At 38.9% G+C, this 24,744-nt stretch overlaps 1 protein-coding gene across 1 annotated transcript in view; it reads left to right on the plus strand.

The window, feature by feature from the left end:
- The window catches only part of VPS41 (VPS41 subunit of HOPS complex), a 204,790-nt gene that overhangs the window by 78,040 nt on the left and 102,006 nt on the right, over positions 1–24,744 (plus strand). Inside the window, exon 5 of the mRNA XM_052638403.1 lies at positions 17,902–17,976. Within this exon, the coding sequence (XP_052494363.1) occupies positions 17,902–17,976 (75 nt within the window). The remainder of the gene's footprint in view (positions 1–17,901; positions 17,977–24,744) is intronic.

The raw sequence follows: 24,744 nt of genomic DNA on the forward strand, positions 1-24,744 counted from the left end.
ATATTCCTCCATCTATGGGATTTTCCAGGCAAGAATACTGGAGTGGATTGCCATTTCCTTCTCCAGGGAAACTTCCCGACCCAGGGCTCGAACCCAGGTCTCTCGCATTGTAGGCAGACGCTTTACTGTCTGAGCCACAAGGGAAGCCTCATATATAATCTGTTTATATTTTTATATATTAACACATATATATTTAAATTCCACATATGATGATATATGATATAGCTTTACTTCATTCCCTCTGCTTCATTGAGATATAATTGACTTAATACATAAATTTAAAGTGTACCATGTTATGCTTTGATATATGACTTGATACCTATATATGTTGTGAAGTGTTACCACAGTAAGATTAGTTAACACATTCTTCACCTTACTTCATTGCTGTTTTGTTGTCCTTGTCATGATGAGAACATTAAAGTGCTATTCTCACAGCAGTTTTCAAGTATATATTGCAATATTGTTACAGTCACCATGTTGTACATGAAATCCCTGGAACTAACTTATCCTGTAACTAAAGGTTTATACCGTTTGACTAACATTTCCACATTTTCCTACCCACTGGCCCCTGCAACCACTGTTTTATTCTATTTCTATGAGTTCATTGTTTTTAGATTCCACATATGAGTTTTTATCTTTGTTCTTCTGACTTATTTCACCAAGTATGATAACCAGAAAATCCTTCCATGGTGCTGCAAATGGCTTTTTTTTTTTTTATGGTTAAATCATATTATATATAGATATACATCACATTTTCTTCATTCATTTATTTGTTGGCGGTCATCTAGGTTGTTGCCATCTTGGCTGTTGTGAATAATACTGAAATGAATGTGCAGGTGCAAAGATTTTTCTCTTTGAGATCCTCATTTCATTTCCTTTGAATATATATAGAAGTGATATTGCTGAATTTTATGGTAGTTCTATTTTTAATTTTTTGAGGAATCTCCACAGTTTTCCTGACTGGCTGTACAAATTTGCATTCCCACCAGCTGTGCATCAGGGTTCTCTTTTCTCCACATTCTCACTAACATTTGTTATTTGTGATCTTTTTGATAATAGTCATTTTAACAGCTGTGAAGTGATACCTCATTGTGGTTTTTATTTGCATTTCCCTGATAACTAGAATTGTTGAGCACCTTTTCTAGCACTGTTAGTCATTTGTATATCTTATTTGGAGAAATGTCTATTCAAGGCTTCTGCCCATTTTTGAATCAACTTTTTTTCCCCCAGAGTTATTGTATGAGTTCTTTATATATTTTAGATATGAACTCCTTGTCAGATATTTAGTTTGCAGATATTTTATTCCATTCTTTAGGCCATCTTTCATTTTGTTTATTTTCTCTTTTGTGGCACAGGAGCTTTTTAGTTTGATGTAGTCCCACTTGTTGACTTTTGACTTTGTTTCTTGTGCCTTTGGTGTCTTATCCAAAAAATCATTGCAAAGACCAATGTCAAGGAGCTTTTCTGCGTTATTTTCTTCTAAGAGTTTTACAGTTGCAGATATTATCCTTAAGTTTTTAATCCATTTTTGGGTTAATTTTTGTGAGTGGTATATGAGAGTCCAGTTTCATTCTTTTACATGTGAGCATCCAGTTTTCCTACCATTTACTGAGGGTAGTATCCTTTCCCCATTAAATATTTTTGGCTTCCTTATCAAATATTAGGTAACCTTATGGATTTATTGCATCTTTTCCATTGGTCTATGTGTCTGTTTTTATGCCAGTAATTCTACTGTGCTGATTACTATGGGTTTTTAATACAGTTTGAAGTGGGCTTCCCTGGTGGCTCAGCTGGTAAAGAGTCCACCTGCAACGTGAGAGACCTGGGTGTGATCCCTGGGTTGAGAAGATTCCCCCAGTGAATGGAATGGTTACCCACTCCAGTATTCTTGCCTGGAGAATCCATGGACTGTATAGTCCATGAGATCACAAAGAGTTGGACATGACTTTCACTTTGAAGTCAGGAAGTGTGATGTCTCCATTTCCTTCTCCAGATTGTTTTGACTATTCAGGGTCTCTTGTGATTCCATTTGAATTTTAGGAATGTTTTTTTCCATTTCTATGAAAAGGGATGTACTTTTGAAGGTATAAATTTATAAAAGATGATCAGTAGCTGTGGAATAAGGGGTATTCCAGCCACATTATTATGCAGAATTTTCAATGTAACTTATATGCAGCTATGCTACAGTTCATCACCATCCCTTCTGTTTATTCAGAGTAGAAAATAAATGACTTTTTCTCAAATGAATTGCTACGGATAAATAAAGCATTGTCCCTCATCTGCAGAAAGAGCAGTTTCTATAAAAACTGAAATATCACTTCAAGAACCTCAAACTAATGTAGATATTAAATCTTAGAGAGGTAGGGCTGTTGTTAAGACTTAATAAGAAGACACAGTTCTTGTATAGTCATTTCAACTGTGAAATATAGTAGGTACCACGAGGAAGTGACTGCTATATGCAAGCCATCAGCTTCTCTTCAGCTTTTAAAGTCTGATGTTGAATATTGAAAACCTCAGATCTTGAAAGAGCAGGGGTGCATTAGAACTTGACTTCCCGTTGAAGTTACTTTGAGGCTTTACTGTTCTTTAAAACTTCTCTTATTCTTAGGAAAATAACATTATAGCAAAATTGTTTTGATTTTTTATCTATTCTGCTCTTAATTAGTTTTCTTTCTACAGAGCATTTGTTTGTTTATTTAACCTGTTTTCTGGTTCAGAGCCTCACACTTGGAAAGACTGGGGTTCTTATTCTTTTGGCAGCATCATCAAGTTCTTCTGTGCCAGCTGCTGGGCTTAAAGTAGGTTTATGCGGGAATTCCCTGGCAGTCCAGTGGTTAGGACTCTGTATGAGGTTCCAGGTTCAAATTCTGGTTGTGGAACTAAGATCCCACAAGTCATGTGCTGTGGCCAAAAATAAATAAGTAAATAAAGTAAATTTCTGCTCTCTGGGAGCTCAAGTTAAGTGCCGGAGGCAGACAACAAAGTGAGTTATTGTTGTGAAGTAGGCATGCTCTGATCGAGAACGGTAGAATGAGAGAACTTAGTCATTTTCAGTTGCTCCTGTGGGGTGTGAGGGAGAAGGATTGGTCTTGGATGACTAGTAGGCTGAGGGTCATTTGGTGAAACTGAGATACAGAAGGCGGCCATGGTTCTGCAGATGGTTGGTTGACATGGAGCTGAGTGTAGTTGTTGAGTTTGAGTCTACCACTCTAAAGGGAGACTGGAGAGAGGTGAAGACAGACACTAAAGAAGAACTATAGCCAGGGAGCATGACTGAAAGTTGTGATCAGAAAGGCAAAACAGACACAAGAAGTGGGTATATATGGAAGCCAATGGAGGTGAGGTGCAGATGCCAGAAAGTCATGAGGACCGAACGACATCCACTGACTTTGAAAGCTGGGTCTGTGTTGGTGACCTTTCCATAAGCAGCTTTGGTGGCAGCATTCGGGCAAAAAACCCTTTACTGGGTTAGTGAATGGATCAACTTAAGGAGTTGAAGGGAGTAGACAGTCACTTTTTTAATATACCTTACATGATTGGTTTCTTTTGAGAGTCTTCCTTTGCTCATCAGCTGGCATAAATGGCAGCCCAGCATGTGATATTTCCCACATCCATGCCTGTGAGAAATGGAAAAGAGGTACAAATAAGGCAATGAGCCAAGCTTTTTCATTGGTGAATGATTGTGATCAAATTTAAAGATATAATACTCCAGGAAAAAAAAAAAAACACAAAACAGTAACACTGTTACTCTTGTATTTTGTAGACAAGTTCTGGACTCTTCTTAGGTGGTTATCATAATTCAATTCTAAGTGTACTTATCTAAGAATCTAGATGCCTCCAACTTTAAATATCTTCCCTTGCTTCCTAGTGGAAACAGGGGACAGGAAGAGAAGTCACTGACAACACAGTGGTGACTCAGCTATTCAGTGACGGGAGAGGAGAGTCACCTAAGAAACTAGTGTGCACCTGTGAAGGATAAGGCTGGTGAACTGGACCGGAGAATGTGTAGGTGCTGTCCTGTTCATTATCTGCCCCTGGTGTGAAAAGCATTAAGTTTACCATTTAAATGAAGGTCATCATCTAGCTTTCTGGTAATTAATTCGGTAATTTAAATTGCTGATGGTAACTGAAATTTCTAGTCTCCTAATCTTTATCTCTGTTATTTTAGTGTTTATTTTTGCATTATTTTGTTTCAGTCCTGAACCAGTGTTTTATTGTATGTTTAGTCATTATTGTTACTTTTTTGTTTTTGTTGTTAAAGATTTTTAAGATCTTCATTTATTTCATTTAAATTTTATAACATGGATACTAAGTCACTTTAGTCATGTCTGACTCTTAAAAACCCTTGGACGGTAGCCTACCAGGCTTCTCTGTCCATGGAGTTCTCCAGGCAAGAATACTGGAGTGGATTGCCATGCCCTCCTCTAGGGGATCTTCCTCACCCAGGGGTCAAACTTGCGTCTCTTAAGTCTCATGCATTGGCAGGCTTGTTCTTTGCCACTAGCATCACCTAGGAAGCCTGTTTGTTAAATATCCAGAATTTATTATTGCTTCGAAGTCAAACTTCATCGTTTCTTCTAGGATTTTTTTCAGTCTCTTGCCCTAGCCTTTGTCATACGTGTGCACTCAAGATGTAAAGTTTTTTGATGGTTTCTCTTCCTCCCTCATTTTCTTAAAGGAAAATATACTATATTTGTATCTCCTAAACAACATAGGAGATGGGAGTACCAGATCACCTGACCTGCCTCTTGAGAAATCTGTATGCAGGTCAGGAAGCAACAGTTAGAATTGGACATGGAACAACAGACTGGTTCCAAATAGGAAAAGGAGTACGTCAAGGCTGTATATTGTCACCCTGCTTATTTAACTTCTATGCAGAGTACATCATGAGAAACGCTGGACTGGAAGAAACACAAGCTGGAATCAGGATTGCCGGGAAAAATATCAATAACCTCAGATATGCAGATGACACCACCCTTATGGCAGAAAGTGAAGAGGAGCCAAAAAGCCTCTTGATGAAAGTGAAAGAGGAGAGTGAAAAAGTTGGCTTAAAATTCAACATTCAGAAAACGAAGATCATGGCATCTGGTCCCATCACTTCGTGGGAAGTAGATGGGGAAACAGTGGAAACAGTGTCAGACTTTATTTTTTGGGGCTCCAAAATCACTGCAGATGGTGACTGCAGCCATGAAATTAAAAGACGCTTACTCCTTGGAAGAAAAGTTATGACCAACTTAGATAGCATATTGAAAAGCAGAGACATTACTTTGTCAACAAAGGTCCGTCTAGTCAAGGCTATGGTTTTTCCAGTAGTCATGTATGGATGTGAGAGTTGGACTGTGAAGAAGGCTGAGCGCCGAAAAATTGATGCTTTTGACCTGTGGTGTTGGAGAAGACTCTTGAGAGTCCCTTGGACTGCAAGGAGATTCAACCAGTCCATCCTGAAAGAGAGCAGCCCTGGGATTTCTTTGGAAGGAATGATGCTAAAGCTGAAACTCCAGTACTTTGGCCACCTCATGCGAAGAGTTGACTCATTGGAAAAGACTCTGATGCTGGGAGAGATTGGGGGCAGGAGGAGAAGGGGACAACAGAGGATGAGATGGCTGGAAGGCATCACTGACTCGATGGATGTGAGTCTGAGTGAACTCCAGGAGTTGGTGATGGACAGGGAGGCCTGGCATGCTGTGATTCATGGGATCGCAAAGAGTCGGACATGACTGAGCGACTGAACTGAACTGAACTGAAACAATATACAGTGGGTTCATGATTTTTTAGCCTTTTATTTTTGTAATGTGATAGGTAAGAATGATATATTTTGTTTTTGTCCCCAGACTATAAGTAACATGGCGTCCTTACCTTTTGGTTTGTTTATTGCGTTATTCAACAGTGCTTTATAGCCCATAGCGGTAGGTTGAACAATGGAGAGGGTGTGGTCCTCATGCTGAGGGAAGAGAAAGTTGGAAGGAAGCAGTGGGCAGCAGGGTGATTTGTCACAGAGAGATCAAGCAAAGTGAAGCTGAAAGGCCTCCAAATGCTTCAACCCCAGCAAGTTCTTAGTGGCCTCAGGAGAACCTCTTGGCAGTAATGATGGGCTGGGCCAGTTGCCATGGTGTTTAGGAGTGACAGGGACATTGAGAGGATCTCCCAAGGAATGGGCTGGAGCCTTTAAGCCTTCTCTTTTGCTTTTACTGAAGCTGTATGCTGAGATTTTCAAGAAAGCTCCACACAGGTTCTCTAGCTTCAGTGTTGCCTCTCTTTGATTATTCCCCATCTTGATTGGAAGGATTTAAAGTGAACCTAGAGATGAAATCTAAGAGCAGCTAAGAAGGTCTGAGGGTTTTTAGTTAAGGTTAGGCCCTTCTGCATTTGCAGCAACATGGATGAACCTAGAGAGAGCATACTAACTGAAATAAGTCAGAAAGAGAAAAAACAAATACCACATGATATGACTTATATTCCACACTGTCAAATATGACACACGTGAACTTACCTATGAGAGAGAAGCATAGAGAATATACTGGTGGTTGCCAAGGGGAAGGAAGTGGGAGAGGGATGTATTGGGGAGTTTGGAATTAGCAGATGCAAACTATTATATAAAAAAATGGATAAACAAGATTCTGCTCTATAACATAGGGAGCTGTATATTCAATATCTTGTGATACAAACATAATGGAAAAGAACATAAAAAATATGTATATACATATATATATAAGTGTGTGTGTGTCTAACGGAATCACTTTGCTGTACAGCAGAAATTAACACAGCATTGTAAATCAATTGTTCTTCAATAAATTTCTTTTTTAAGTTAGACCATCGAGCCATAGAATAAGTCCACCAGAAAATAAATGTTTCTTTTGCTTCCTTTTGTGTAGATGTGTAGAAAACGCACAGTTAGGTGTATTTTGCAGAGACTTCTTAAATCCGACTGGAGGTCTGGCTTATCTCAGGGTGTGTCCTCAGGGGAGAGGAAAATCAGCAGTAAACTGAGCTCTTCCCAAGTCCGGAAGGATACATGTGTTTTTCACATGTGTGATGGAGGACAGCTTGCTTGCTCACATGACTGAAGAGCATGGAGCTGCGGGGGCAGCCCTGTGGATGTTGCCGTTGCTGAGTAGTGGGTCTCCGGGAGAACATAAACGAAACCCCATCTTCTGTTTCTTATTCTTTCCAGTCGGTGTCCATGGGGATGCAGCATTTGTGAAGGAATCAATTATCCATTTGTTAGTCAGAGGAGCCTTACCAATTATACATTAGCAGATTGATTTCTGAGGTTCACATTGGGGGACCAATAGCTTAAGGTGGGATGATGAGGAGCATCAGGGGAAAAGAAGTGGCTACAAAGAACACCATTAAAAGCAGCTTTTGAAACGACCGTGAATTTATTCCTAATTGAAGAGCTGACATAATCCATACTAAGTGTATTTATTTCAAGCCTCATACATTAGGTAATTGATTATCACATGAGGCGGACATGCGGGTGATTTTGCCTTTTCTTTAAATTTAAGACCTTGGGACCACCTGTCGTGGACTTGGCTTTAGAAGGTATGTGCTGGTCCTGGGCCCCTCCTGTTTCCTCGGGCTTCTTTTTTTTTGTTCCATTAAGGAAACATTTTTGTATGTTCTATGGTGTCAGCTTGACATTATTGATTTTTGAACCAACTCACTTATATTGTCCAGAATTCCAAACATGTCTCCATTAGGAATAAAATTGTAGCTAATGGAAAATACAGCTGAGGCCATTTTTCTCTGGTCTGTTTTCCCTCTGGTTCTGTAACCTTGTCCACATCTATTCCAGTAGTCTATCTTTCTGCAGCATACTCCCTACATTATATGTATAAAGCAGGCAGATGGGAAAAATCAGCATTCAAGGAAAGCTGAATCTTGCACTCCTGGTTTCCTCCCGTATCTTTTCTTATTCCTGTTGTGTTGTTGCTGCTGCTTATTTCTAGTGTTTAGAAAAAACAGATATACATGAGGCATTTGTTCCTGATTGGCATGATTATGTACCATTGACAGCTGTACTATTGAAATCTTGTTGTTTATTCTTTATTAAGTGTTATGAAACTGTTATAAAAACTAACATGCACAGTTTACCACTCCGGATAAAAGTGTATGCTGCAGGTCCCCCAAAGGATGGCTTTATCAAGTAAGATTAATTGTGATTTCCTTTTGTTTTTAGATTCACGGATTTACTATATAATAATTAAAAAATATTTATCTTTTAATTACAAACAAAATAAATATTTGTTGTAAAAAATCAGCAGGGACTTCCCTGGTAGTCCAGTGGTTAGGACTCTGTGCTCCCAGTGCAGGGAACAGGTTTGATCTCTGGTTGAGGAACTGAAATCTCGCATGCTATGTAACACGGCCCCCCACTGCCACCCCACCCTGCAAATCCGCAAAACCTAGAAAGGAACAGTCATCACAGTAATAGTATGTCAGCATTCAGACAGAAGTAATGCTAATATTTTGGGAAATCTACTTCTAGACATATGTATATAAATACCTGTAAATATAATAGTGATTTGATCCCTGGGTTAGGATCCCTTGGAGTAGGAAATGGCAGCTCACTCCAATATTCTTGCCTGGGAAATTCCATGGAGAGAGGAGCCTGCGGGTTGCAAAGAGTTGACTACAACTGAGCATGCATGCATTTATAAACATTAGATCATATAGCTAAATTATAAGGTTTGAATGCATAGTCCTCTAGGCTTCCAAGTCTGCTGAAGACTTCTGAAACCAACTGCAAGTTCTGGGGGTTCCCAAATCCGTCTTCATGTTTCATAATTAGTTAAAGGCCTCACAGAACTCACTGAACTCTCTTTTATTCACAGTGATGGATTATTATGGAAAAATGATGCAGATCAATAATTGAGCCAAAGGAAGGACAGTGCCTGGGATGCTTCCAAAACGTGAAGCTTGGTACCCCCACCCCTACATAGATGTGTGCTTACCAGGATGCTCAGCACCCTCGTTCCCATATTGAGGGATTTTATTAGGGCTCTATTCTGGAGGCATGATTGATTGATGAGTCACGGTTTATCCAACCATGGATCGACATGGTTGATCTCAGCTTCTGGACTGACTAATACTCTGTGACCCAAAGGCTTCACCCTAAATCACAGGGTTGGTTTTGAGTAGCCCCCACTATAAGACATAACTGTTAGCTATGTAGGTGTGGCATAGATGACTTCCTAGAAGCCAAAGGCAAAGAACAGACCTCTCTTTGATCAAAGCCAATTTTTTTTCTATGTAATATTTCTTTTTAGAGCCTGATGCTGGGAAAGATTAAGGGCAGGAGGAGAAAGGAACAACAGAGGATGAGATGGTTGGATGGCATCACCAACTCAATAGACATGAATGTGAAAGAAAGTGAAAGTTGCTCCAACTCTGCAGCCCCATGGAATATGCAGTCCATGGAATTCTCCAGGCCAGAATACTGGAGTGGGTAGCCTTTCCCTTCTCCAGGAGATCTTCCCAACCCAGGGATTGAACTGAGGTCTTCTGCATTGCAGGTGGATTCTTTACCGGCTGAGTCACCAGGGAAGCCCCAATGGACGTGAGTTTGGGGAAACTCCAGGAGACGGTGAAGGACAGAGAAGCCTGGCTTCCCGTTCTGCAGTCCATGGGGTCGCAAAGAGTCGGACATGACTTAGCGACTGAACAACAGCAAACTTAGTTAAAAAAAAATTATCATTTAGACTTCTCACTTTTAGAACTATAGGTAATTTCCATTTCTCCGTGTCTTAAAAGAGAGATCTGCTATGGAAAGCATATTTTCGCAAAATAATCTTCTTTCTTCTTCTTGGTTATAATAGGCAGTGCATATTTTAAAGAATTTTGATACATATTGCTAAATGATCTTTCAGAGTTTCTCCAGATTTGAATTACTGCTTTCAGTGTAAGAGGAGTGTCTATTTTTGTGCTTCCTTTCTAAAACTAAATATTTGGAAAAAATCCTTGTTGATTCCCTGGTGGCTCAGAGGTTAAAGCATCTGCCTGCAATGCAGGAGACCTGGGTTCGATCCCTGGGTTGGGAAGATTCCCCTGGAGAAGGAAATGGCAACCCACTCCAGTATTCTTGCCTGGAGAATCCCATGGACGGAGGAGCCTGGTGGGCTGTAGTCCACAGGATTGCAAAGAGTCGGACATGACTGAGCGACTTCACTTCACTTTATTTCACTTCACAGGTGAAATACTTCATTGTGTTACTTTGCATCTGTTGATTATTACTGAGGTTGCCTATTGTTCCTGTTTACTTATAGTTTTTCTGTTTCTTTTGTGAGCTGTCTATTTACTTGGTTTGATTTATGTGAGGAAAAAGAAACCAGATTTCTTCAAAAACTATAGAGTATTTTAAAATGTACGTAAGCTGCAGAGTTGTTTGCAGTGTTCACACTAAGGGATAAATGTCCCTAATCTATAATAACCTGTTGTGAATCAATTTTAAAATTATGGACGCCCTGATAACAAAGCAGTTCTTCCTCTGGCTTCATGCTTAGAGCATATAGTGTAAGACTGCAGTTTTTATGGATAAGTTAACTAGCTTCTCTTTTCAATTCTATTTGAAATGACCTAAGAAATAGAAAATATTTGTAATCTTGTTTTAAAATAAGGAAGGAAGGAGGGAGTAAATAAACATGTGCTAAATACCTCATCTTCTAAATCAGTCAGTTAATATAGTTGCATTTATTGAGGCAGGAGGAGACATAATTCAGGTATTATAGTAATTGTAAAGATAATCACTAATAAGATGAAAATAGAATGAACACATCTAGATTCTTTGGTAGACCAAGAGAAATGAATTTTGAGTAATATAACAAAAGAATAATAATAAAATAGAGAAACATAGTTTTTAAAAATATAAAATAATGTAGCACCTAAGACAGCACTAAATGGGCCAGGTATTCTGTTAATAAAAGAAAAAGGGTTATCTTTGAAGAACAAATATCCTACAAGCTGATGGAAGTAAAACATAAAGATGTGATCAAAAATATAAAAAGTCAAGCAAAAATTAAGCATCTTGGCAGTAAAAATGAGAAAAAACAAGTTTAAGGCAAAAGATCATTAACCAGCAGAAGGGATACTATATTGATGGCATGTACAAGTTAAAAGGAAAATATAACAATGATACTGTTATTTTGCCAAATTTTAGGTCATCTGATATCTAGATGAAGATGTATTTGCAAATCAAAGAGGAATGGACAAAAGTACAATTGTAGTGTGACGTTTTTGAAATTTTTCTGTCAGTCTTCTCTAGATCAAGGAGAAAAATGTAAACAAGAATATATAGAAATTAAACAGTATATGCAACATGATTGAAAATACATGTATTTTGAGCTCCAAGATAGAGGATATGAATTACTTCAAAATGATGATAGCTTAGGTTTCAAAGAACAACCAATTAATTTAACAGAGACAGATGCAAACTACATATCTGACCATAATTTTAGTCACAGTAGAGTTTTTTAAATAATTTGATAGTCACATAACACCATCACTATCCTTAGAAATGAAACAAAATACTTTTCTCAAAGGGGGTTATACTTATTATAATTACACAGTATTTCCTGATCTCTGATTTGTAGCCATTGGTATACCCAAAGGCAAATGCAAAGCATTTGATTATTTTATGATTAACTAATGAGCAGTTACAACTAACAGGCAATATATTAACTCCAGGAAATTAGAGTAAGGTCAACAAAATTGTTCTAAGGCAAAAAGGGAAAATTAATATGGAATAAGAATAGAAATTCATAAAATAGAAAACATTAAATCAAGCAAATTAATGGTTATATTGCTTATATTAAAAGATCAATGCAACTGGTATACCTGATAAGGCAAATAAAAGAAAAAGAGGAAATAAAATATTAACATGCATGATATCACTATGTATATATTGTCATATTTCCAAATAGTAAAGAGAATAGTACCTATCTCATAGGTATGGGGTAATTTCTATGAAGATTAAATGATACAGTATTTAATAGAACTGTTAGATTAGAGACTGATGCATAAGAAGCATATAGTAAATATTTACTTAGTGGTGAATATTAACTGCTTACTAGTAATAGTGCTAGTTGCATTACTACTTACTAGAAGTAGTATTAATATCATTGGTATTATTAAAATATTATAAGAATACAAAATAAAAATATTTCATCATTAAGAATCTGGAGCCTATTATACAGAGTGAAGTAAGCCAGAAAGAAAAACACCAATACAGTATACTAACGCATATATATGGAATTTAGAAAGATGGTAGCAATAACCCTGTATGTGATACAGCAAAAGAGACACAGATGTATTGAACAGTCTTTTGGACTCTGTGGGAGAGGGAAGAGGGTAGGATGATTTGGGAGAATGGCATTGAAACCAGTCCAGCTTAGATGCATGATACAGGATGCTGGGGGCTGGTGCACTGGGACGACCCAGAGGGATGGTACGGGGAGGGAGGTGGGAAGAGGGTTCCAGATGAGGAACACGTGTACACCCGTGGCAGATTCATGTTGATATATGGCAAAACCAATACAATATTGTAAAGTAGCCTCCAATTAAAATAAAAAAAAAAAGAATGTGAAATACACAGTTTTCTTGGAAAATATAAATGACAAATAGAATTAGTATGTTTGAGTAGCTTCACAGTTATGGGGGGAAAATGTAAACCAAGAAATAACCTATTACAGGCATAGGTCCCAGCCATTTTCATGGGCAAATTCTTTAAAATTTTATTTAGAAATCTTCGATATTTGCTTTATTTTGAAATATAACTCTTTAAAGTACACTTTAAAATGCTCAGTAGAACAAATAGTAATAAAGCAAGCAGTCTTATCACTACTGTTCTGTCAAGAATAGACTGTGTGATCCTTCTCCCACTTCCATGCACAGCACTCTTGCAAGGAGCTGCTGTATTGACCTTTTTGGTAATAAATGCTTAGCTTTTGTTTTTTGTTTTATGTCCTCTGTGTACACCCCCTGGACACTATGGTGTAGTTTTGCCTATTTTTGTAGGTTATATAAATGGAGTCTATATATAGTACATATCAGGAATGAGAAAATCCTGCTGACGTCATTGCTACTCCCAGAATAAAACAAAGCATGATGAGACCTCCAGGGGAGACATAGGAAACTTTATTTAGAGACATTAAAGAATTCCTAATAAATGGATAACTGCTCCATGTTTATGGATTAGAAGAGTCAATATTGTAAAGACAGCAAAAGGAGAGTGCTAAACATTTCACCTTAAGTGAAACTGAGGAAGTTTTATCCTAACATGCTAAGAATATTTACCATGAATGAGTTGAGTTTCCTCAAACACTTTTTGCATCATTACAATGATCTTATAAATTTCTTCTTGAGATGATCTTATTCCTCTTTTATTTTATCAATGCAAAAATATATGTTAATTTTCGTATGTTATATCAGCCTGGTATTTCTGGAATTGTCTATCTATATATGCTGCCTTTATTAATATTTTCTTTAGGATTTTTCCATTTTTTTTCATGAGTGAGATTTACTTGTATTTTTATCTTTTTTCTAACATCCTTTGTTGAGCTTTGTTGTTGTAAGGTTATGCTGTCCTGGTAAAATGAGTCAAGGAGGATTTTCTTTTTATTCTGTTCTCTGAAAGAATTTGTGTATGACTGAAAGTTTGTATTCTTTGAACTATCTTTCATGAAATTAATATTCCAGTGAGTGAATTTGACAATAAATAAGATAAATAAGTAAAATACATAGTAAAACAGTGGTAAGTGCTAAGGCGAAAAAATACATATAACAGCGAAGGAGCTATGAAATGTTTGGGCAGAGTGTTGAAACTTCAGCTCCAGTGGCCAGAGAGTATCACCAACAAGATAATTACCAGTGAAGCAGAAAAGCACTGGCAAACAAACTCAGAGGTTCTAGGGCTGGCGAAACAGCAAGAAGATCGTTGTGGCTGGAGGAGAGAACATGGCCAAGAGAGGGTAAGGCCGGGCTCTAGCCATAAAATTTCAGACTGTTGGGTCATAGTGAACACTTTGGACCTTACCCTGAGATGGGAGGCCACTGGAGAGTTTAGAACAAAGGAATCGCATTGTCTGATCCACGTATTCACAACATATACTCTGCTAGTTTGTTGAATTTCTCGGGGATTTCTAGGAGAATTAGGGCAGAAGTGGGTCTACTAGCTAGGAGACCATTACAGTAATTCAAACAAGGATGATGGTAGCTTGGACCATGATGACAGCTGTTGGGGTGGTGAAAGTGAGGAAATTTTGTTTGAAGAGGTAGTAGGAATTGCTGACGGAGAGGGCAGTGGCAACCCACTCCAGTACTCTTGCCTGGGAAATCCCATGGATGGAGGAGCCTGGTGGGTCGGGACTCGACTGAGCGACTTCACTTTCACTTTTCACTGTCATGCACTGGAGAAGAAAATGGCAACCCACTCCAGTATTGTTGCCTGGAGAATCCCAGGGACGGGAGCCTGGTGGGCTGCCATCTGTGGGGTCTCACAGAGTCGGACACAACTGACATGACTTAGCAGCAGCAGCAGCAGGAATTGCTGACAGATAATGAGGTAAAGTCTGGAAGAAAAGAGTCAAGAATGGATCCAAAGTTTTTTGTCTTGAGCAGCTAGAAGAATATATCACTCATTACGGATTGGGAAGACATCAGGAAGAGCCCTTTCAGACAGGAAGCCCTTTTAGAAAGGAAGCCCTTTCAGAAAGGAAGATCAAACTCATGATTTGGGATGTTTTAATTGTGAAGATCAGCTCGCAAGTAAACTCTTGAGGCCTCATTTTCCTTATCGTGAGATGGAAATAACCACCTTAGACTGACTGCTTTCCTCAAAAGTCGTGAGGATCAGCTAACGTGTATGCCAGGTTTTTTAAAAATAATACAGTACAATTCTGAGAATCGTAGCACAGGCTATGAGCACAGAATACAAGACGAAATGAAAGAAAACAATTTGACAGATACATGGGGAGAAAATATACTTCTGACTGTAAGTTGTACAGAGAGCCTTGTGAAGAAGCATTGTAGCTCAGTCTTGTGGGCCTGGAATAACGCTGTCCATAGAACTCTCTGAAATGATGAAAAACATTCCGTGATCTGTGTGCTTTCTCATACATTATCTGCTAGTCACATGTGGCTTAAGTGCTTGGCATGTGCAGGCACAAGTGGGGAAATGAATTTTTAACTGTGATTGACTTTAACTGATTAAACTTTCTGTATAGTCACACGTGGATAGCATCCACCGCATTGGTCAGGACAGGAAACCTTGGCAGTGATCCTGTTCTGTGCACCTATTAAATTACAGTCTGAGGTAGATTGTAATCAAATGTCAATTAAGTTACAGTCAGAGGTAGGCGGGGTTTATATTTGCCAAGAGTAAAATGGGTATTAAATTGTTTGATGAACAAAAGGTCAGAATCAGAAAATTGTTAATAGGAGGTACTCAGTGAGGAAACAACGTATCCAAAGGAGACTGTAAAAGCCAGTCATTCAGACTCATTGACCAGAAAGAAGTCTAGACGTGCCAGCCTCAATGCTTTCTCAGTTCAGCTTTTGTTTTGCATCTTCTTTGCTGCCCGTCACAAAGTTCTCTTCACTGCTCTCAAGGTCAGAACTCTGGCTCTGATCTTCTGTTGTGAATCTCATCTGGGATTGGTTTATTCTCTTGTAAATGGATCAAAGATCTGTCTGCGAGGTCTTTTCTTCTTCTAACATTTTAGGAACTTTTAAGGAGATAGCTTGGCTTTCACGAGCTGCATTTCAGGAGTGATTTTGGGATCTGGATAACAAAGGGTTCTATAGCCAGCTGTCTCCACCTGTAACGTGGGAATTTCTCTTAGCATAATCAGTCCCTGAGTGGCCTTTCAAGGTCTGGGAGTCTTGGTTTGCCCTGGCCATTACTTTCTAGCTCAGAGATATTTTCCAGTAAGCGTGGAACAGTCAATTTGGTGTATTTCCATTTTATTTGTATGCACTAACCAGATTATTTTAAGGTTAGGTATTTTGGGAAACTAATTTGCAGGCTTATATTATAATGATGAAGGCTTATTTCTCTTTTCATGGTTAATTTGTTCTATCATGTTTTGTGAAAGGTGGTTGGATACTGTCAACGTTTAAGAAGAAAAAGGGCTTTCCTGGTGGTCCATTGGTTAAGACTCTATGCTTCCAATGCAGGGGGCACAGGGTTGATCTCTCGTCAGGGAACTAAGATCACACATACCACTTGTTGCATTCAAAAAGAAAGAAATTGAAAAAAAAAAGGAAAAGAAGTGCTTGCCTTTTTTTTTTTTTCTGTTTTCATCATTTACTGATATTGACTTCCATTTAGAAAATCACCTTTGTGAATATTATAGTGAGTAATGCTATGCTATGCTATGCCAAGTAACTTCAGTCGTGTCCGACTCTGTGTGACCCCATAGACGGCAGCCCACCAGGCTCCTCCGTCCCTGGGGTTCTCCAGGCAAGAACACTGGAGTGGGTTGCCATTTCCTTCTCCAGTGCATGAAAGTGAAAAGTAAAAGTGAGGTCGCTCAGTCGTCTTCCAACTCTTCGCAACCCCATGGACTGCAGCCCACCAGGCTCCTCCATCCATGGGCTCCTCCAGGCAAGAGTACTGGAGTGGGTTGTCATTGCCTTCTCTGATAGTGAATAAACAGCTGGCTACATAGAGAAATACATGGAAATCTGTGTAACATATTAAATGTACAGTGTGTTTCCTCTTGGGAAAATACATCTAAAGTAGAATGCCTAATTCCTGTCTTCACAGATTTTTTAATTTGCGATTATTCCAAAGATGGGAGGATGACAAAGTTAGGATATTACAAACTTAGTATCAGTTAGACCCTGTGGATTTCCCCCAGAAAGTAATAAGCGTAAAGTATAAATAAAAAGTTGATTTTGTCATTTATAAGAGAAGAGCAAATGAATTGGCTGGTAAGCCAGATTAAGACAACTGATTTTAGAGTTGCTAATTCAAAAAGACACCTGCATCCCAGCATTCATTGTAGCACCCTTTACAGTAGCCAAGGCATGGAAGCAACCATGACATCTATCAGCCAGTGAATGGATGCAGAATATGTGTATATACATACAAAAGAATGTTACTCAGACATAAAAAAGAATGGAATAATGCCATCTGAAGCAACTCTGATGGACCTAGAGATTGTCATAACAAGCAAAGAAAGCCAGAAAGAGAAAGACTAATACCGCATGATATCACTTACATATGGAATCTAAAATATGGTACAAGAGAAACAGACTCATGGACGTAGAAAATAAACGTATGGTTACCAGATGGGAAAGCAGGTGAGGGAGTGGTAAATCAGGAGTGTGGGATTAGAAGCTGCACACTCTTGTACATAAAATAGGTAAAGAACGAGGTCCTATTGTATAGCACAAGGAACTATGTTCAGTATCCTGTAATAAACCGGAATGGAAAAGGATATGAAAAAGTATGTGTGTATAAAACTGAATCACTGTGCTATTCACCAGAAACAAGCTATACTTCAATTCTTTAAAAAGCTAACAGTTCTCATTACATCATGATTTTTATTTGGGATTTTTGTTCTTTGAATGAATTTGGCTAGGGAAGAATTATAGGACTCTGGAGTAAATAGAACAGAATAAATAAAAAGGCACATAGCAAGTAAGAAAAATACCATTTTAGCTGGACTTCAGAATGTGAAATAGGTAATTTGGGAAAATCTGAGGTTTCTCCCCTTGTTATATGTCTGGGAACAAAGCTATACTTTACCATTTTCATTTGCAAAAGCAAACTATGTCTTGGACTCATACATCTAAACTAATAGACAGCTTGTATCATTTACATTTTACAAAGAGGTGAAACATTTGACTTCTGATACATAAAAATGTTTTTCATGTTTGTTTGTCCCTTTTTTTAAATAGAGTCCTGTGAAGATAAATCAGGTTAGCCTGGATGAAAGTGGAGAACACATGGGCGTATGTGCAGAGGATGGCAAGGTATGGGGATTGCCTGATCACATGGAAAGCACTGCTCCAACCCCAGGGGCTGTGATGTAACCACTTCCAGGGCCTCGGAACAGCACTGCGCTTACTGGGTATCTGCATTCGGAGAACCTTGATTATTCTTTTCGGGTATCGGACTTACTCCTGATCGCTCATATTTAAAGTAAAATATATTTTGCGCTAATGTGCCTTAAGGAAAAGTAATTACAAGAATGTCAATAATGTAACTAGTATTAAGCTGATTAACAACTGTGGCAGGGGGACATGTCACCTTAATCATTACTGGCATGCCACTTAGACTTCAGCGACTGGTCTGCAGTTCCTGCAAGACAGTGGTTTAATGCTTTTCTGCCATAAATCCACAAAATTGGATTTTGTGGGCATGATTTCTGTGGGCTGGTGGTTTTCATTTTCACACACCAGTTATGAATGTTTCTCTTGAATTATAGAATCTTTTGATAAGCAGTCATAGTTTATCAGAAGAATAAAGTGTCTTGGAATAGCTGCATTAAATAAATGTAAAATCAATATATGTACAGTTTTCTAAAAACCTGGCCCCCACTTCCTCAACCAAGGACATACATCATTTGTGCAGTGTATAACTAACAATTATCAGTGCTTCTTGCTGATGTTGAGCTGTGACATTTAGTGGTTGTGGTGATTGATTTTCCACTTACAAGAATGTCTTTTTTGTTTTTCAGTCAATGGAAGGCTTTTCTAATGTTGGCTTGCAATGATAAAATTCTAATGCACAGTGTATTTAAGCTATTCTTCTGAAATAAGTTTAAGAAGAGAATGCATTAAGAATCATTACAGAACCTTACATATTCTTGCCTGCATACAGCAGATTTCCTAATCTAATTTTATGTTTCTTTATGTGATCTAAATTCAATGGTCCATTAGGATGAGTAAATTAAAAACAATGTACTCGATATAAAAGATTTATACCCATTTAATCTGTTAACAGAAGAAAAATGAAGTCTTCTTGACATTCATGAATGTATTTTGATGTATCTAAGCCTAACGTTGCCCAAAGAGTCTTCTGAAAGTCATTGGAACACTTGTGCTTTTCAGAAAGCATTATCAAATTTCACAGTACTTGCTGAAATTCTGAAATGAACCAGACTGTCAAAAGAGCGATAAGGGAAGAGTTGGTTTGTGCAGAAATTGAGAATTATCCAAACCGTTGAAACATTCTGTATTGATAATGAAAGATTATCTCCATTTTTGTTTTCTGAAAGGTAAGGGGGAATTCCTTCTGGGTTAATATCAATTTAATTGTTGAGGGAGAATATTGTTTTTGAATTGTAAGAGAACTTTTAGGAAGCTACTTCATCGAAGAATTTTCAGAGTTCTAAATTTTGAAGAAGAATTATTTGATATGGTGAAGTGGGCTATTTTAACTACTGTGTCTGGTGAATAATGAGATAACCCTCAGATATCTCCTGGTGCACTTCTGGGCAAACACCTCTGTTTTCCTATTTTAGTCAGATTTGTAGCTGTCATATTTTGCTGTAGACCCATGGTGCATTTTTTTTTTTTTTAAACAACTTTCCATTTTGGTTGGCCTGGGTCTTCGCTGATGCGTGGGCTTTGCTGTCATTGTGGCCAGCAGGGGCTACTCTCTAGTTGCGTGAAGCAGCCGTTGCGGTGGCTTCTCCTCTTGTGGTGTCAGGGCTCAGTGGTTGCGTTTCCCAGGCTCTAGAGCACAGGCTCAGTAGCTGTGGTTCACAGGCTTAGCTGCTCCGTGCCACGTGGGATCTTCCCAGACCAGGGACTGAACCTGCGTTGAACTCGACCGTCTTCTGCATTGGCAGGCAACTTCTTTACCATTGAGCCACCAGGGAAGCCCCCGTGATGCATTTTTAAACATAGTTTTCTCATATATTTTACCAGCATTGATAGACTTGAAAAGAAATACTTCAGTGCACATAGTTAATGAAACCTAGCCCTCACCCTGGGTTAGTCAGTATTATGAAAACTGAGGAGCTAATAATAAAGCATGATCTGGTAAAGTGGTTAGTAATGATAGCAATGTAAAGATTATTAAAAATATCAACTCCAGATATCTAGATCTCGTGCATCTTTAAATGGCTGTTGTGGTTTTTCTTTCTTTAGTGTGTTAGGATTTCTAGAAAAATCATTGCCTTCTATTTCAGAGATGACTCTTCATATTTGTATTCAGTTTTAAAGTCCTAATTCTAACAGTTCTTTAAAATTTACTCTGTTTATTCAGCTGGTGCTCATTTCTAATCTTTTACTTCAGGACTTTTTTACCTTTGAGTTCCAAATTTTGAAATACAGTCACACATAGAATATGTGTGATACTGGTATACATTTTTAGGTAACTTTCAGGATAAATACATACAAGGTTTATTTTCTGATCTCTTGCCTGTGTTGTCTTCACATATAAACTAGAATTAATGTAATATAGAATTCTAGGTTGAACTGTTTTCTCTCAAAGCTTTGGAGACCCTGCTCTCTTTTGTCTAACCTTTATTTTCATAGACATGTCAGAGGCCAGCCTACTTTGTTCTTTCACAAAACCTTTTTAAATTTTTTTTGTCCTGCCTTGGAGCTCAGACTCATCATCATAACAACAACAATACCACCACCACCAACAACGAACAGCCCTTGTAATTCAGTTTGCTAAGTTAATGTCTTGTTCAGGTCTATTTTCATTCATTTTGTCTGAAAGAGAGTTAGTCCTTTTGATCTATATACTGAAGTATTGTTTTCATTTCAGGAAAGTTGACTTCAGTCCTGATTTTGATTATTGCTGCAGTTCCATGTGTTTTCATTTCTTCAAAGAAACTCAATAATACTGAGGCTGGAGGCGGTATCGCACAGAGGCTAAGAGCTTCGCTTTGCACCGCACCTGCCCAGGCTCCATTCCCACTCGGCTCTGTTAGGTCAGGGATGTTCCCTGACCCCCAACCCCCTCCACTGACTCAGCTGGGCAGTGGGTGCAGTGCGAGGCCTGAATGGGGATATGGCAGAGCCGATTTGAGGTGTGTGGGAAATCCTCAGATCTTTTTGCTTTATTTTGATAACCTTTTTCTTAAACATTGTGGTCTGGCCTCTTCCCCTCCCGTGCTGTTGTGCATCACCTTTTCAAGGTACAAGAGTGAATGGATAAGTCCTATTCACCCTTCTCTTTCGAAAATATATTGTAAGAAACCTTGGCCATGTTTTGTCATACACACATAGACACGCAGACACACACATGTGCTTTGCTTTCTCACGGTTTTTATCGTCTCATTTCTCTGAAGTCAGGGAGAGTTTCTCTTCTTGTTTGGTCCCTTGGCTGATATGCTTTGCTTCCAATGTCCGTGTTGCTTTCTGGCGTAGAGTTTTATTCTGTTGGGTCTTTTTAATTTTCCTGAACTCTTCCGATCTCTCTCAGCTCTTCATGTCAGCCTGATCTATGTTTAATTTTCAAAACCAAAATGATGACTTCTTGTGTCATGAGAAGTCTTAGCTCTTAACGTATTAGAGGTCTTAAGAGTATTAGAGATCAAATGGCTGGGAGTGGAATTATCCTGCCACGCTTGAGCTGTGTGTTGTCAGCTAAGTGCTTCAGCCCTCTCTGGGCTTCAACCTGTTTTCCTCCTCTGTAAAAGGGGGTAGTAATGATTATTGCTGTGTTAATCATTAGGGGAAATTAGTTAGTTGATATGTGTCAGTAGTTTGGAATAGTATCTGAAATAGAAGGCACAGGTAGTCATTGTCAGTAGTTATCATCATCACCATCCTTTTCTTCTGCTCCAGATTCATAGAGGTCTCTTCTTATTGAAGTCAACAGTCTTGTAGTTTTTTTTGTTGTTGTTGTTACTGTTAACACTAGCCCCCTCCCCACCCCATACCACTTGGCATGTGGGATTTTAGTTCCCTGCCCAGGGATCGAACCTACACCCCCTGAGTAGAAGCACAGCGTCTTAACCACTGGACTACCAGGAAAGTCTCCATTAAAACATTTTTTTTAAAGCATGGTTTTTCTCCCTTGGAGTCCTTGAAATTGTGTTCTGCCTCATTCTTTTTATAGATCCTGTGTATGTTTTTGTTACTCTTCTATCCATTCCAAAACAAGGAGACAAGCTCTTTCTGAACCTCAGTTAGCAAACAGATTCAGTGTCCGCTTGCTCTGAGCCCTGCTTGTTATCCTTCTTGGTGTTATCCTGCTGGGTGTTGTAGAATCACACATCAGTTCCACACAGGGTCCAGTTCACGAGCTCCATTTCCTCTGCCTGGAAGTATCCAGTTAAGGCAACTCCTCCAGTGAACTGAGATCCTCGCCTGTCTTCTCTCCTGGGTCTCTTAACACCCTCCATGGGTAGAGAATATGAAAAACTGCCATCTCCCCTGTGAGGGTCCCTCCAGCCAGACGGAATTACAGCTTATGTGTTCACTCCTGTTTTAATGCTTGACCAGTTGCTGTTGGAAGCTTGGGTTTGGGGGGCTGTTACAGTGAAGTACCAGCTGAGAGCGTTTCTTGGCCCTCCGGCCACCCTCCTCACAGTTTCTCTGTGTCAGGTGGCCAGTTGCCCAGTGTTCTGGTTGGCAGATACAGAGAAGCCTGTGCTAGAGTGGAGACATAGACACCTTCCTGATTGTTTCATGAGGGTAGGGTTTCTGTTTTTCTGGCGGTAAATACATAGCACATACCTTTTGTGGTCCTCATGTTGCCCTGGGTTTGTAATGAGAAATACTCTAGGTCTTTGCAGTAGATTGACTATAAGACAGATTGTTCTGAATTTTCTTTTTCTCATTAGGTATTTTTGTGACAAGTTGGGAGAAGTTGTCAGGGCTGCTATAGGAAATATGCTTATCAAAAGGATCCTTTCAATTTTAACCTTTAAATATGATTCTTTTCTCAGGCAAGATCTTCCTAAAAGCCAGATCTCTCCAGGCAGTCATTCAGTGGATTTCTTTTCACAGTGTGATACTCACTGAGAAAATTTTTTAAAAAAGAGAGGAAATGAATGAGAATCATTTTGGGTTTTGTTAGCTTTAGTAGTGTAAGTTGTGACCTACTAGTTTGGGTGTCACGTTAGTGAAATTAACCAAAATAGCAAAGGTTTTACAATTCACCCTGCTCCAGTAGTCATGTATGGATGTCAGAGTTGGACTGTGAAGAAGGCAGAGCGCCAAAGAATTGATGCTTTTGAACTGTGGTGTTGGAGAAGACTCTTGAGAGTCCCTTGGACTGCAAGGAGATTCAACCAGTCCATTCTGAAGGAGATCAGCCCTGGGATTTCTTTGGAGGGAATGATGCTAAAGCTGAAACTCCAGTACTTTGGCCACCTCATGTGAAGAGTTGACTCATTGGAAAAGACTCTGATGCTGGGAGGGATTGGGGGCAGGAAGAGAAGGGGATGACAGAGGATGAGGTGGCTGGATGGCATCACTGACTCGATGGACGTGAATCTGAGTGAACTCCGGGAGTTGGTGATGGACAGGGAGGCCTGGCGTGCTGCGATTCATGGGGTCGCAAAGAGTCGGAAATGACTGAGCAACTAAACTGAACTGATACTGATATCAAGTTTATCACATTTGTTTTGACATTTCAGTGTTTTTCCTCCTGAAAGAGAAAATAAGGACAGTTGAGGAAAATGTTACTCAGTTAAGTGTAGAAATAGAGACTAACCTAAGAGGGATTTCCTTGGTGGCCCAGTGGTTAAGACTTTGCCTTCCACTGCAGGGGGTGTGGGTTTGATCCTTGGTCAGGCAGCTAGGATCCCGCATGCCTCATGGTCAAAAAAACAAAACATGGAAGTGAAGCAGTATTGTAATAGATTCAATAAAGACTTAAAAATGATCCACATAAAAAATCTTAAAAAAAAAAAAAAAAAAAAAAAGACAGTGAGAAGCACTAACCTAAGAGTTGTAGTCTTGCTCATCACCTTCAGCAAACACCCCTCCAGTCTCTGTAGTGGGTACAATAGTGACATTTTGCTTCTGACTAGTTCTCAAGGGCAGTTCTGAGTGTCAGCCTGTTTGCTAAGAACTTGATGACTTGTTCTCTTATTCTACTTATTCCTTCTTCAGTCAGTCAGTCAGTCAGTTCAGTTGCTCAGTCGTGTCCAGCTGTCTGCAACCCCATGAACTGCAGCACGCCAGGTTTATCACCAACTCCCGGGGTTTACCCAAACTCATGTCCATTGAGTTGGTGATGCCATCCAGCCATCTCATCCTCTGTTGTCCCCTTCTCCTCCTGCCTTCTTACTCTACTATTCCTTCTTACTCGACTATTATATCTTCATACAAATTCATAATTGTTTTGTTGTTGGATTTATAATTTTTACCCATGGAAATTTGTATTTTAGTTCTCCCCATAAGGTTCACAATATTTGTAATATTTGCTCACTTACTGATACCTCAGTCTTTTTTCAGCAGTCCCATATTTGTTTACAGCATGTGTTCTTTTTTCCACAATAAAAATCACTTAACTTTTGTTCTTCAAATCTATCCTATTATAGATAGAAGGAAGTTTGTCCATTTGTCTGCTGCATTTAATTTCAACCTCTGTGGTAGAGTTGTCTGATTCATAGCCTGATACTCCCTTTCACTTTATTTTGGCGAATATTTGAGGCATTTGAATTTTTTTCCAATCTTGCTTTTCTTACACTTCATATGGAAAGGTATCTTCTTTATTTATAAATTTTGGACTAGCTCCTATAATGATGGTATATAGAAGAATAGAGCTTGGAATAGTCTTCCTGATTTTTACGACTTTAGACAAGTTGTTTATTTTGGTGATTC

The sequence above is a fragment of the Budorcas taxicolor genome, chromosome 4, assembly GCF_023091745.1.
Source record: "Budorcas taxicolor isolate Tak-1 chromosome 4, Takin1.1, whole genome shotgun sequence".
Taxonomy (NCBI): domain Eukaryota; kingdom Metazoa; phylum Chordata; class Mammalia; order Artiodactyla; family Bovidae; genus Budorcas; species Budorcas taxicolor.